General features: G+C 35.5%; 1 protein-coding gene and 1 pseudogene across 1 annotated transcript; one reads left to right on the forward strand and one right to left on the reverse strand.

The window, feature by feature from the left end:
- The first annotated feature begins 89 nt into the window (after positions 1 to 89).
- On the forward strand, positions 90 to 4,533 carry LOC120266931 (annotated as a pseudogene).
- A 4,969-nt stretch (positions 4,534 to 9,502) lies between these two features.
- Positions 9,503 to 14,657, reverse strand: LOC120266716 (5-methyltetrahydropteroyltriglutamate--homocysteine methyltransferase 1-like). The gene is made up of 14 exons (XM_039274372.1): positions 14,536 to 14,657; positions 13,291 to 13,644; positions 13,074 to 13,161; positions 12,505 to 12,632; positions 12,222 to 12,413; positions 11,945 to 12,144; positions 11,704 to 11,867; positions 11,430 to 11,510; positions 11,183 to 11,349; positions 10,995 to 11,100; positions 10,590 to 10,840; positions 10,429 to 10,501; positions 10,223 to 10,351; positions 9,503 to 10,123 (listed from the first exon to the last, which is right to left on the reverse strand). The coding sequence occupies exons 2-14, from the start codon at positions 13,638 to 13,640 to the stop codon at positions 9,755 to 9,757; spliced, it is 2,298 nt and encodes a 765-aa protein (XP_039130306.1). The 5' UTR covers positions 13,641 to 13,644; positions 14,536 to 14,657; the 3' UTR covers positions 9,503 to 9,754.

Here is a 14,657-nt window from a genome sequence, read left to right on the forward strand (position 1 = left end):
ATCTAAATTTATTGCCTGACATGCAGTTACCTAGTTTCATCTGTATTATCCACTTCATGATTAATGGAAATTGTTAGTTGAATGTATGGTGTTTGATTCCATTGATACTGCCAGAATAATGGCGTCACACATTGTTGGATATCCTCGCATTGGACCAAAGAGAGAGCTTAAGTTTGCACAAGAATCTTTTTGGGATGGAAAGAGCAGTGCTGAGGATTTGCAGAAGGTTGCCGCAGATCTCAGGGCTTCCATTTGGAAGCAAATGGCTGATGCTGGGACCAAGTTTATTCCTAGTAACACTTTTTCATATTATGACCAAGTTCTTGATACAACGGCAATGCTTGGAGCTGTTCCCCCTAGGTATGGATGGACTGGTGGTGAGATTGGATTTGATGTTTATTTCTCTATGGCCAGGGGAAATTCCTCTCAGCCTGCTATGGAGATGACCAAGTGGTTTGACACCAACTAGTAAGTAATCTTACTGTAAATGCTGAATCTTCAGTATTGGACTTTTTGTTGACTTGAATTTATTAGTTGCATTCTTATTTGTCATTTTGTTGATTCAGCCATTTCATTGTCCCTGAGTTGGGGCCAGAGACAAAGTTTTCCTATGCTTCTCACAAGGCTGTGTCTGAATACAAGGAGGCCAAAGCGGTATGATCTGGATCAATGATTAATTTAATCTATTATGATGAATTATAATATTTGATTAAAACTAAATGCTGCTTGGATCTGTCAACTCATGGAATGAAATGCATGTATTTACCTGGCCAAGCTTTATACACAATTAGCTGATCTCTTATTGACTTATTGTAACAACAAACTTTGGTAAATGCTTCATATTCAATTTTTGGGCAATCAATGTTTAATAATTGAGCCAGGTAATTAAATTGTTGAGAATGCTAGTTTTTCACCCCTTTTTTTCTCTTTCAATTTTTGGGTTAAATGGCAATCTGACAGATAGATTAACCATACTATGTAATGGCGATTAAACATGTTTCCAATGCTGCATCATAAAATAATTGCTCCTAATAACTGGAATTCAGTGGTGTTCACCAAAAAAAAAAAGGGATATAGATTCATTTTTTGATACTCTCTTCGAAAATTCACATGGACTTGTGCACTCTGCAGGTAGCGAGACACTAGTTCTTAACATTCTTTTATGTTTTGCTTAATATCCTCTTCTCATCCGTATTTCTCCTGCTGTGATGCAGCTTGGAATTGATACAGTCCCAGTACTTGTAGGACCTGTCTCTTATTTATTGCTTTCCAAGCCTGCGAAAGGAGTAGAGAAGTCCTTCTCTCTGCTTTCTCTCTTGAGGAAGGTGCTGCCAGTTTACAAGTAAGTCTTTAAACATGCTTCTAGCTATTGTTTATTCATACATATTTGTTTTGCCCCTTTTTCAATCTTAATAAGTTAATTTAATTATCCACAGGGAAGTTATCGCTGAGTTAAAGGCGGCTGGTGCCACCTGGATTCAATTTGATGAGCCCACCCTTGTCCTTGATCTTCAATCTCACCAATTGCAGGCATTCACTGAGGCCTACTCAGAACTAGAATCATCATTTTCTGGTTTGAATGTGTTGATTGAGACCTACTTTGCTGATGTTCCTGCTGAGGCATTCAAGTCAGTGGCCATGTTTACCTCATGAATTTCTATGTTTTCCTGTGTGAAATCTTATTTCTCCCCTTTGCTGTTTTAGGACTATTACTGCCTTGAGCGGCATTTCTGGTTTTGGTTTTGATCTTGTGCGTGGAACCCAGACCCTTGACCTGATTAAAGGTGGGTTTCCATCTGGCAAGTTCCTTTTTGCTGGAGTTGTTGATGGGAGGAATATTTGGGCCAATGATCTCGCTTCTTCCCTTAGCACACTTGAGGCCGTTGAGGCTATCGTGGGCAAAGGTATTCATACTTGCATATGAAAAGATTTTTCGTCTATGTATATGCTTTCATTGGTTAATGAACTTTACTTATTTGTTCAACAGACAAGCTTGTTGTTTCGACCTCCTGCTCACTCATGCACTCTGCTGTTGATCTTGTAAATGAGACCAAGCTCGACAGTGAAATCAAATCATGGTTCTCTTTTGCCGCACAGAAAGTTGTTGAAGTTAATGCACTGGCCAAGGCATTGGCTGGTACCAAGGATGAGGTACAGAGTGCTCTACAACTATTATTTTGTGTTACTCCGTTTTTTTATTCTTCTTGTTTCTTTGTTATAGGGAATAACTCTGGAATAATTGTGCCTCCCTCCTCTAAAACTTGCAAACCTTATGTTACTTTCCCAAATTTGCTAATTGTGTGCATGCATTCCAAATATACCCCTTTGTTGCAAAAGCTTCCCTAGTTTAGATTCCTCCACGGACAACAAAAATCCAGGATAACCTTGCTTACCCCATTGGTTTATTACCACTGCTGTTATTCTTGCTTTTCTTTATTGTACTTGTAGGTAATTAGGCCAATAAATTTCTTCTATCCATTGGATGAGCTTCTGTAAATGTTGTCATTTACATGGCTTCACAATGGAGCCAGCTCTATGGTCAGATTTAATGCTGTTGTGCATGAAGAATGGCTGAATTTCTAATTTTCATTCTCTTGCTATTTGTTATTTTTTGCAGGCTTTCTTCTCATCAAATGCTGCTGCTCAGGCTTCAAGAAAATCATCTCCTAGAGTTAACAATGAGGAAGTTCAGAAAGCTATAAGTTCTTGATTACCCATATCTACTCTGTGTGAAGTGAGCTTTGTCTAAAAAGCTAACCTTCTGTTTTGTACTCAAGCTGCCGCTTTGAAGGGCTCTGACCACCGTCGGGCCACTCCTGTTAGTGCCAGATTGGATGCCCAGCAGAAGAATTTGAATCTTCCAATCCTTCCTACTGCTACCATCAGTTCATTCCCTCAGACAATGGATCTCCGCAGAGTGCGACGTGAATACAAAGCAAACAAGTGGGAACTCTTCATTAAACACACAACTCTGTGATCATTTAATCCTTCTATTCTTATGATAATTAATTGTTTCAATGATATTCCTTTGTCACAGGATCTCTGAAGAGGACTATGTGCAGGCCATCAGAGAAGAAATCAGCAAAGTTGTCAAGTTGCAGGAAGAGCTTGACATTGATGTCCTGGTCCATGGCGAGCCTGAGGTGAGTTCAATTCTAATTTGTAACTGCAATATAATGTTCTGAGGTATGAGACTTTCTGTGAAAGATACTGAATTAATTTTGATTTACTTTTTTCACAGAGGAATGACATGGTCGAGTACTTCGGGGAGCAGCTTGCGGGCATTACATTCACTGTTAACGGTTGGGTGCAATCATATGGGTCACGTTGTGTGAAGCCACCCATCATCTATGGTGATGTTAGCCGTCCGAAGGCTATGACCGTGTTCTGGTCCTCAATGGCCCAGAGCATGACCTCCCGACCAATGAAAGCAATGTTGACAGGTCCAGTTACCATCCTCAACTGGTCTTTTGTCAGAAACGACCAGCCAAGGTGAGCCTACAAGACAAATTCCTCCGTTTGACCATCACTTGTCTTTCTCTTGTTTGGAAGAATTAACCGTCAATGATATGACCCAGATTTGAGACATGCTATCAAATTGCTCTTGCCATCAAGAAGGAAGTTGAAGATTTGGAAGCTGCTGGTATTCAGGTTAGTTCTTTTAAGTTTTAGCATGCATAACTATCATACATTATGCAGTATATTGTCTCGTGACTATAAGCATTTTGATGTTTGTATTCAGGTTATCCAAATCGATGAAGCAGCTCTTCGAGAAGGCTTGCCTCTTCGCAAGTCCGAGCAATCTTTCTATTTGGACTGGGCTGTCCACTCATTCAGGATCACCAACTGTGGTGTAAAAGATACCACCCAGGTACATTCCGCTCACCAATTTTTCCGACGAATTTGTTCTATTATTTCGAACATGAATGCACATTAATTTTGTTATGGTACAGATTCATACTCATATGTGCTACTCAAACTTCAACGATATCATCCACTCGATCATTGACATGGATGCTGATGTGATCACGATCGAGAACTCCCGATCCGATGAGAAACTCTTGTCAGTGTTCCGTGAGGGTGTGAAGTACGGTGCTGGAATTGGTCCTGGTGTTTACGACATCCACTCTCCCAGGATTCCATCGACCGATGAAATTGCAGACCGTATCAACAAAATGCTGGCTGTCCTCGAGTCGAACATTCTTTGGGTCAACCCTGACTGTGGTCTGAAGACCAGGAAGTACACCGAGGTCAAGCCTGCGCTCGCCAACATGGTTGCCGCAGCAAAACTCCTCCGCAAGGAATTTGCCAGTGCTTAGACTTTCGATGAAGCACCATCGGCGTAATTCTTATAATTTTTTAAGTGTCTTTCCAATAATGTCTTTTTGTGTGCTAATCAAAGCTCAAGTTTAGGAACATCCAAGTATCTCCTTTTATCAATTCTTTGTTTTCCTTTTACTTGTCTTACCTTGTGTACTGTATTGAGTTCAATTGTCTTGCAATGCCAAAAGGAGTGCTATTTACTATTTGTTATTTGTTCTTTGCTTCTTTATTATGAATCCATTAGCATATATACATGCATATATATATATATATATATACAATATCAAGACGTGCTCATTTTGTAGGTGACATACATTCCAAGCCCCACCAAAACCATAAAAGCAACAGTAACATTAATCAGAAGCTTTCTTTGCTGGCTCTTATCCAAAGTAAGTGAACCGTTCTCCTTCTTCATTCCATTGCCAACCTCCTTTTCCTTCTCTGTCATTTCACTCTTCTTACCATCAGGCCATGAGAACTCTTCTTTTTATCATCATCATCATCATCATCTCTTTAATGGTTTTTCATAGGCTGCACCCTCTTCTCCAACTCTTCTTGCACTCTTGTGGTCTGTTTCTCCTCTGTCTCCTTCTTTTGGTTATTCGGCTTTTCTTCTTCTTGGATTCTAGCACTTTGGCAGGGCTCATAACTCTTAAAAAATTAGTAGGTAAAAAAAAAATTGTTTTTAAATTATCACAGTTTTATTGTGTGATTATTTAATCTCAACTACTAAAATTAAGGTTTTTCCATCTAACACAATATATATATATATTTTTTTTGGAAATGTATATATATATATATATTTTAACTTTGTGAGATATGACGGTCATTTTTTTATTATATACAAAGTGAGATTGAAAGTTAACTCTTTCTCTGTCGTGTCAAAAATAAAAAAATAAAAAAATAAATTTAAAAATATGAAAAATTAATGAAAAACGTCCCCGTTCAATCTCTCACCAACTCCTTTCACAATCCCACCAACTTCTTTTTATCTACATCATCTTGTTTATTTTTCTGTTTTTTTTTATTAACATTGCACAACACAATGTTTAAGGCAACTGCAGTATACAAAAATATTGAACTTATCTTTCCCCACTTCAAAACATATCATATACCAAATTTCCCCCAAAGTTAAATCCATGTAAATATTTTTTAAACTTTAACAGTGATTAAAATTATCTAAATATAATTTGATGTCATCTGACTAAATTCTAATATCCTAAATTATTAAATCAACTTAAAAAAAATTCATAAAAACCCACACATTGTGAGCAACTTAATTCACACGGCTACCCACATAAGCTATTGTTTTTTAATATAGCCGTCAATATATATTTTTTTAACACGGTAGAATACCTAAATTACTAAATTAGTTCTTGTACTTTAAATTAATACAATCAAGTCCCCCAAGACTGTACTAATCATGAAAATAATTAATTTTTTACACAATTCATCTATAATAATTATTGTAATGTACACAATTCTGGAAAATTATACAGATTCTTTATCTTTTGTATGAATTATAGAATGTATGAGCAATAAAAGTTATTAATTGGTATGTTCAAAGAGTAGATGAGGGACTTGATAGCATTCATTCAAAGAGTAGAAGGATTAAAAAGACTTAAATTGAAGTCGGAGGACTAAAAAGGCACAGTAAAAAGAGTACATGGACTAACCTAGGTATTCTACCTTTTCAAATCATATTTTGGTGCACATATAAACATGTATTATTTTGTTTTTCAAAAAAACACAAGCACTATATACGAAACTGGCATGAATATACGTATTGACCAAAAATTGATCATTTAATTCATTCGAGTCCTTTCTCTCACTCGGTGATATAGTTTTTGGGCAGTAAATTCACATACACATCGGGGACTTATTACCACCACTATGTGGTGTGAATTGTTATCACACTGTGTGGTATGAATTTTGACCTTGAGACTTCTTTAATGTGGCAAAATGACCAATACCACTAGGCTATGACATATTTGGTAATGTATTAATTTTCTAATCATAACTATAATAATAACTAGTGTAGAGACCCGCGCTTACGCCGCGGGTTAAATTAAGTAGTGACAACAATATGATATTCGTCTTTCACTTATTGTTTTATTACTATTATTATTTATTGAAGACAAACAAAAACTTTTGTCAATGAATTGTATGAAAAAATATCATAATTTAAAATAAATAGCAATTAAAGTAAAAAAAAATATTTAAATACGAAAAATATCGTAATGATACCTAAGAAGTATATATTATGGAATTTTTTTATTGTATTTTAAATTTATTAAATATTAACTAAAAGCAAAAGGTAGTTGGTATAAAATTCACCTGCCTCCTGAAAATAGATGATATCCTCTCGATCTCTCAATTCTTAGTTAATTTTTTTAATATTTAATAATTTTTTTTGTGGTTCAAGATGCATATATGCATTCTATCATATTTATAAGCTTACTGAGAAGACAATTTTATTTTGTTTCACTGTATGTATATGTGGAGAAGTATAAAACAAATCACTGGTTAAGTGATTTGCATTCAGTGTAATGTACAAATTAATATATTAAAACAATTTTGATATTGTCTACATGCTAATAAAGTCAAAGTTTCATTGAATTTTTTATCAAAAAGAATGGAGATATGAAGGATAATTTTTTGAAAAACTCTAATTCTACTCGAGAATTCAAAATCAGTATAATATTAAATATAAATTCTATTTAGAAATATATTGGCGTCAATATCTTGTATTTCAGTATTAAAGAGTTCTTTGAGTTGAAATAAAGATAAGAGTCAATAAAAATATAAATATTTTTTTTTCAAAAATTAGAGTCAATAAAATAAATAACGTCTAATAATAATAAAGTTTAGCATGGATTGTACTTTAAAATAAATACACGTATAAAGTTTTTACATAAATAGATTCTAAAATAATATTGGAGAAGAAAATTCAAATATTGTAATAATTGATAAAATACTGCATAAAAAAACATATTTGCATTTTCCATGAAGATAATCAAACAAAAAAAATATCTTGAATTCGTCTTCATACATAGCTTTCAATATTCTTCCTCTCTGCATTATAATAGTACAAACCAAACACCATCAATTATTGTTCGAAGCGTATAATAATTACCTAATAGTTTAAGGATATAAAAGAATAAATTTTTAAATTAAATGTGAAATTATTTAGTTTATTTGAATCAATATAATTTTATGATGATCATAAAATCATATAAAATACATACGTGAGCCATAAAATTTTTTGTAAAAAAATAACCCCAAGATATAATAAAATCTAATTTTTTATCCAACAAAATCGTGCTAAGATAAAATCTATTTTTTTAATTAGAAAGTACTTAAAAAAAAAATTGCTGCTAAAACCATCAACCACCTCAAATCTATTCCATCATGCCCCATGTTCACCACATCTAAAATATACAAAGATAAATAATTACCATCATTCAATTACAACAAACAAAATTAAAAAAACAAAAAAATCCTTCCGTTCTTTCCAATAAAAATTGAATGGAAAAGTAGAAAATCAAATGAAAAAAACACTCCGCACCTCCAACTCTGATCTCCTTATCGTTTCCAACAAACGTTAGTGCGGTGTGAGGACGCTAATCAACAACAAAACTTTTGATTCTCTCCAACTTATCATAAAAAATCAATAAAAATCACTGGGAAAAATATAAGTATATATTTTTCTTTTTTAAAAAAATAGGAATTTTTTAAAAGAAATCCAGTCAAAAGAAGGACAAATTAAAATAAAAATATGCAAAATTATTTTTATGTATATATATATATGAACAACAATAATAACTATTAAAACTGAATAAAAAAATAGAGAAATAAAAAAAGAGAAAAAAAGGAAAAAATAGAAATAAAATATAATGTATTTATTTTTATTTTTTATTCGGATTCTTTTTTTATTTATATTTTTATATTTGTGATCTTTTACTTGTGTAAATATATATTAAAAATTATATTGCTTATACAAGTCTCAATACTTACCTACTAGAATTTATATTGAAATACCAAATGCTTCTTGGTCTATTATTTTTTAGTCTTTTATGTAGGATATTCATGTCTTTACTGAGAAGATGTATTTAAATCTCAGCTAATGAAAATAAAGCACAAATGTTTTTAAACTTTTGCACACGTTACATACATGTGCATGTCTCGAATACAAAGTTTGTTCATATTTGTCCATATATATATATATATATATATATTGAAATGAAAGTGCATTTGATTCTCAAAATGAAAATAAAAAAAATTGATTATTCTGTGCTTTGTAGATGACTTGGAAAGAAAAGCAATTGGGAAAAGTGAAAAAAGAAATCATTTAGACAATTTAATTTTTCGGGTTATTGAGAGTGCATTAAAAGTTGTCTAATTGCTGAGTAGATCCTCCATAAAAATTTTAGTGGACCAAGGAATTGAGTGCCACACCATGAAAGCTGCTTTCGTGGCATGGCATGGTGTCCCTATTGTTCACCAACCACTAATATTCCTATGATTTTATTTATTTATTTCTATAAATATAAAAATTTCCAATTAAATACCGAATTCAAAGCTTTCATGGCATGGTGTCCCTATTGTTCACCACCACTAATATTCCTATGATTTTATTTATTTATTTCTATAAATATAAAATTTTCCAATTAAATACCAATTTCAAAGCTTTCATGGCATGGTGTCCCTATTGTTCACAACCACTAATATTCCTATGATTTTATTTATTTATTTATTTCTATAAATATAAAATTTTCCAATTAAATACCGAATTCAAAGCTTTCATGGCATGGCATGGTGTCCCTATTGTTCACCACCACTAATATTCCTATGATTTTATTTATTTATTTATATAAATATAAAATTTTCCAATTAAATACCGAATTCAAAGAACCATGTGCACAAATCTTAGCTTTATAAATGTACAGGACAATTTAGTATTTTCTATTTTTTTTATATTTCCTGTATAATTGATAAGATAATAGTTTCTCCTCCTTTTACTTTTAGGCAATTTTTGTGGGGCTTGGTCCTATTGAATATTTGGAATATATGTAACTGAAACACCCATTAATCTGAAAGCAATTGGCCTAGAAATGGTCCTGAATTTTTCTTTTTTTAGTTTTATTTTTTAAGGTATGTTTGCAGCTCATACAGAAAATTGATGCAAATGCAACAAAATACTTCTTTCTTCACCATTCAAATTGATCAAAGTACATAAAACAGCTCAAAGAGAAAACAATGGCAGGTATGAAATTGCCGACACAAAGCGAAAACAATGACAGGCATGAAATTGCCGACACAAACATATTTGACAATGCTAGCGCGACGCTGATGAATATCTTATTAAATGATTTTGGTTTTCTAGCTAAAAACTGATGAGGATCAGAAGGATAAATCTAGAGTGCCGAGTTTATTTGGCACTGGCGAGCTGCTTGCGGAGAAGCTTGGCAGCTTCAACCATGTTGGTGAGGGCAGGCTTGACCTCGGCGTATTTCCGGGTTTTCAGCCCACAGTCAGGGTTCACCCAGAGAATGTTCATCTCAAGCACTGCAAGCATTTTGTTGATGCGATCGGCAATCTCTTCCGTGGATGGGATCCTCGGAGAATGGATGTCGTAGACACCCGGGCCAATTCCAGCACCATACTTCACTCCCTCACGGAACACTGACAGGAGCTTCTCGTCGGAGCGGGAGTTCTCGATTGTGATCACATCAGCATCCATGTCAATGATTGAGTGAATGATGTCGTTGAAGTTTGAATAGCACATGTGGGTGTGAATCTGTAGGACAAGAAATGGAATTCAGAAATCACTCTCTTTAAACATGAATAAATGATTCGGTAATTTGTCGGTGCATGCAAAGTCGAAGAAAGACTGAACCTGTGTAGTGTCTTGGACACCACAGTTGGTGATTCTGAAGGAGTGAACAGCCCAGTCCAAATAGAAAGCCTGCTCTGACTTGCGAAGAGGCAAGCCCTCCCGAAGAGCAGCTTCGTCAATTTGTATAACCTGCAGGTAACTATCAATCAGGAGAGAAGTTGAACAAAATTTCACAAAGATCACGTCGAATGAACTGGACAGCTCACCTGAATACCAGCGGCTTCCAGATCTTCAACCTCGTTCTTAATAGCAAGAGCAATTTGATAGCATGTCTCATATCTGGTTATAACCATGTGAAAATTGTAAGAACGAATAAAAATGCATATTTGCACGCAAGAAGTAATTGAACTAATGTAGTTGAACTCACCTTGGTTGATCATTTCTAACAAAAGACCAGTTGAGGATGGTAACTGGACCAGTCAACATTGCTTTCATCGGTCGGGAGGTCATGCTCTGGGCCATTGAGGACCAGAACACAGTCATTGGCTTTGGACGGCTAACGTCACCAAAGATGATGGGTGGCTTAACACAACGTGACCCATATGATTGCACCCAACCGTTAACAGTGAATGTAATGCCTGAAAGCTGCTCCCCGAAGTACTCGACCATGTCATTCCTCTGCAAATTGAATTGATTTAGAAGCAGTTATTATTCATAGCACTAATAGCCTGGAATTAGAAGAACCAAACATAAGCAGAATTTATTCACTGAGCAACAATAGTTGCGGAGATTTTTATTTTATGAAAAGAAATAATTCTTAGAATGTGCTCACCTCTGGCTCTCCATGGACAAGAACATCGATGTCAAGCTCTTCCTGCAGCTTGACAACTTTGCTGATTTCCTCTCTCATGGCGTTCACATACTCCTCTTCTGAGATCCTGCAGTAGAATGAAATGTTTGAGTAAAGCATGATGAACAAATGTACTACCATAAAAAGTTTTGGAATAACATGCTAATTACTTGTTAGCCTTGTATTCACGGCGTGCTCTTCTGAGATCCATTGTCTGAGGGAATGAACCAATGGTGGTAGTAGGAAGAATGGGAAGGTTTAACTTCTTCTGTTGGGCATCTAATCTAGCAGTAACATTAGTAGCACGACGGTGGTCAGAACCCCTCAGAGCAGCAGCCTGAATGACGGAGAACAGGTGAGGAAAGCAATTTAAATGAAATGACAGTACAAGAGAAGCATAAGTTTTAAAGAACTTACAGCTTTCTGAACTTCCTGGTTAGTGACCCTGGGAGATGACTTTCTTGAGGACTGAGCAGCCGCATTTGCCGAGAAGAAAGCCTGCATAATGATAAGTGTGAGATTAAAAAAATCCAACACTTGCTGGTTTATAACACCTTCTGACCTAGGTAATACAACCACATTGTTAAGATCTTAAAGTCTGTTTCAGAAATAGACCAAATTGATTTCCTGTGAGAACAACTACGAAGAAATAACAAATGGCACAAGACAGTGGCTGTGCACAGCATTGTACCTCGTCCTTGTCACCAGCCAATGCCCTGGCGAGTGCATTAACTTCAACAACTTTCTGTGCGGCAAAAGCCAACCAAGATTTGATTTCATTGTCCAGCTTGGTCTCATTAACAAGGTCAACAGGGGCGTGCATGAGTGAGCAGGAGGTGGAAACCACAACCTTGCCTGTTTCAGAACCAAGCAAAACTCACCACTTATGCAGAAACATTCAGCCATATAAATGTTCAGCTATGTAAAAATACCTTTTCCCACGATAGCCTCAAGGTCCTTAAGAGTGCATAGGGAGGAAGCGAGATCATTGGCCCAAATGTTCCTGCCGTCAACAACTCCAGCAAAAAGATGTTTGCCAGATGGGAAGCCACTTTTAATCAAGTCAAGGGTCTTAGTGCCGCGAACAAGGTCAAAACCAAAACCAGTAACACCATTCAAGGAAGTGATGGTCCTGAAATTAAAAGCAATAAGCAAGATTTTCATAGAGAAAAACACAGATTAATTATGCAAGTATGAGAATCAACGAACTTGTATGCCGCCTCAGGAACATCTGCGAAGTAAGTTTGAACCAAGACGTTCAAACCGGAAAATGAAGATTCTAGTTCTGAGTAGGCCTCGGTAAATGCTTGCAGTTGGTGAGAGCCAAGATCCATAACAAGGGTGGGCTCATCAAATTGAATCTGCAAGGCACCAGCTGCCTTCAACTCAGCAAGCACCTCCCTGAGGATAATTAACTTATTAGTAAGGAAAACCAGGACAAACTCAAAATTACAAAAATAAGTAATAGCAAGAAGTGTTTTCAAATTCTTACTTGTAAACTGGTAGCACCTTTCCCAACAGAGAAAGAGGAGAAAAGGATTTCTCTACTCCTTTAGCAGGTTTTGAGAGTAATAAATAAGAGACTGGACCAATAACTACTGGCACTGTTTCAATTCCAAGCTGCACCAGAATCGAGCGATATAACATCAATGAAGGTTATAAGGTAAATCACTATGGAAAGGATAGTTTTTGACAAAAAGAATTTTGATATGATCCAATAGAGAAATCATCACAAGAAAAAGTTGACATAGTGGAATAGCTTATCAGATTAATTGAGGCTGAATACAACTTGTCTGGGCAAATAAGTTCAGAATATTTCAGCCATCTGGTAAAATTTGATTTATCTCAGGCATTGCTAGGTATGCTATAAGTGATTAGTGAAGATGAATTAAACCTAGTGTCTAAGTCTATGTATAACACTTATGAAAATCACTACATGCGACTAAAAACAATAATATATATTTTACACAATCCAAAACTGATAGACAGGTCCAAGTAGCACTTAATCACTGACGAAAACTCATTGTAAATAAATGAAATTAAACATTAACCATATCGTACCGCTTTTGCCTCCTTGTATTCGGACACGGCCTTGTGAGAAGCGTAGCTAAACTTTGTGTCAGGACCCAACTCAGGGACAATGAAATGGCTGAATCAATCAATAAAGGAAACAAATGCGATGAATTAACTTCAAACCAATAAAAAAAATGACAGGCAATTGAGATTCAAACAAAGCATTCAACATTCTACAGTTTAGGCACAAAGCCAGATTGCTTACTAGTTGGTGTCAAACCACTTTGTCATCTCCATAGCGGGAAGAGAAGCATTTCCTCTGGCCATAGAGAAGTAGATATCAAATCCAATTTCACCACTGTTCCACCCATATCGAGGTGGAACAGCTCCAAGCATAGCTGTTGTATCCAGAACTTGGTCGTAATACGAAAAAGTGTTGCTAGGAATATACTTGATCCCAGCATCAGCCATTTGCTTCCAAATGGAAGACCTGAGATCGGCTGCAACCTTCTGCAAATCCTCAGCTGTGCTCTTCCCATCCCAAAAAGATTCAAGTGCAAACTTAAGCTCTCTCTTTGGCCCCATGCGAGGATATCCAACAATGTGACCCGCCATCTTTCTGATTACACAAATACATAGAACACTATAGTGAGAAAAAAATTCGGTAGCGGATACAAGCATACAACCAATGACAAAAACCAAAAAGGAGGATTTTTGTAGTCATATAGCAACAAAAGAAGCAAACATGATAAGCTCTCCAAGAAAGCAAAACCAGTCAAGCATCTATTCAAGAAAATGGAAGATAAAAGATCGATTTTGAAACCATATAAAGATCTAATGATACCAACAAATAAACCATCTGAATGCAATGAGGCAACCATTCTAGTAAAATCAAAAGTGACTTTTATAGTAACCGGGTAAGAAAATCTCCACTCCCAGTACATTTAATGTGTGCTTATATACAGATCAGAGATTCAGAACACAAAAAGGCTTATCTCACATACCAAAATACAAGTTCCTGCGATCTTAAGAATCCAAAAACACAAATAAATCATTAAAAAAAAAAGTCATTTTTTATATAAGAAAAGGTATTGGGATCTTCATTTAAATCCAATAGACACAAAAGCAAAACAGAGAACGACCAGACACACACCCTTCTTTATAATATGTTACTAATAGCATCCCTAATCCAAAGCAACAAATTTCCAAAGCAAAACAACAACTAAAGTTGTCATCTTTTTCATCTAATCATAATCAGCAGACCAAAAAAAGTTCCAGATTTATCTGATGCAAGATCTCAACAACAAGATTTACAGCTTCAAAGCTGCTCAACAAGATCTAGACGCCAATAAACCAGATCTAAAGCTTGCTTAGTTTCCAAACCCTAGATCAAGAACTAAACCCAAGAAAACAGCATAAAGCCAGAGTTTTTTGTTCGAAAAACCACAGATCTACTTGAAATACTCCGAATCCAGAGCACCAAAACCGATCTGAACGAAAAATGGCCTACCCTTAAGCGGTTGAGAGAAGAGAAGGGAGGGCAGCGGCAAGAGAAATAGGTTTTAGAAGAGGGGGGCAGAGGAGGCGCGAATTGTAAGTGGACTTCCTGGGGGTATTTATAGAAGAAACTTG

The sequence above is a fragment of the Dioscorea cayenensis genome, chromosome 8 (assembly GCF_009730915.1).
Source record: "Dioscorea cayenensis subsp. rotundata cultivar TDr96_F1 chromosome 8, TDr96_F1_v2_PseudoChromosome.rev07_lg8_w22 25.fasta, whole genome shotgun sequence".
Lineage (NCBI taxonomy): Eukaryota > Viridiplantae > Streptophyta > Magnoliopsida > Dioscoreales > Dioscoreaceae > Dioscorea > Dioscorea cayenensis.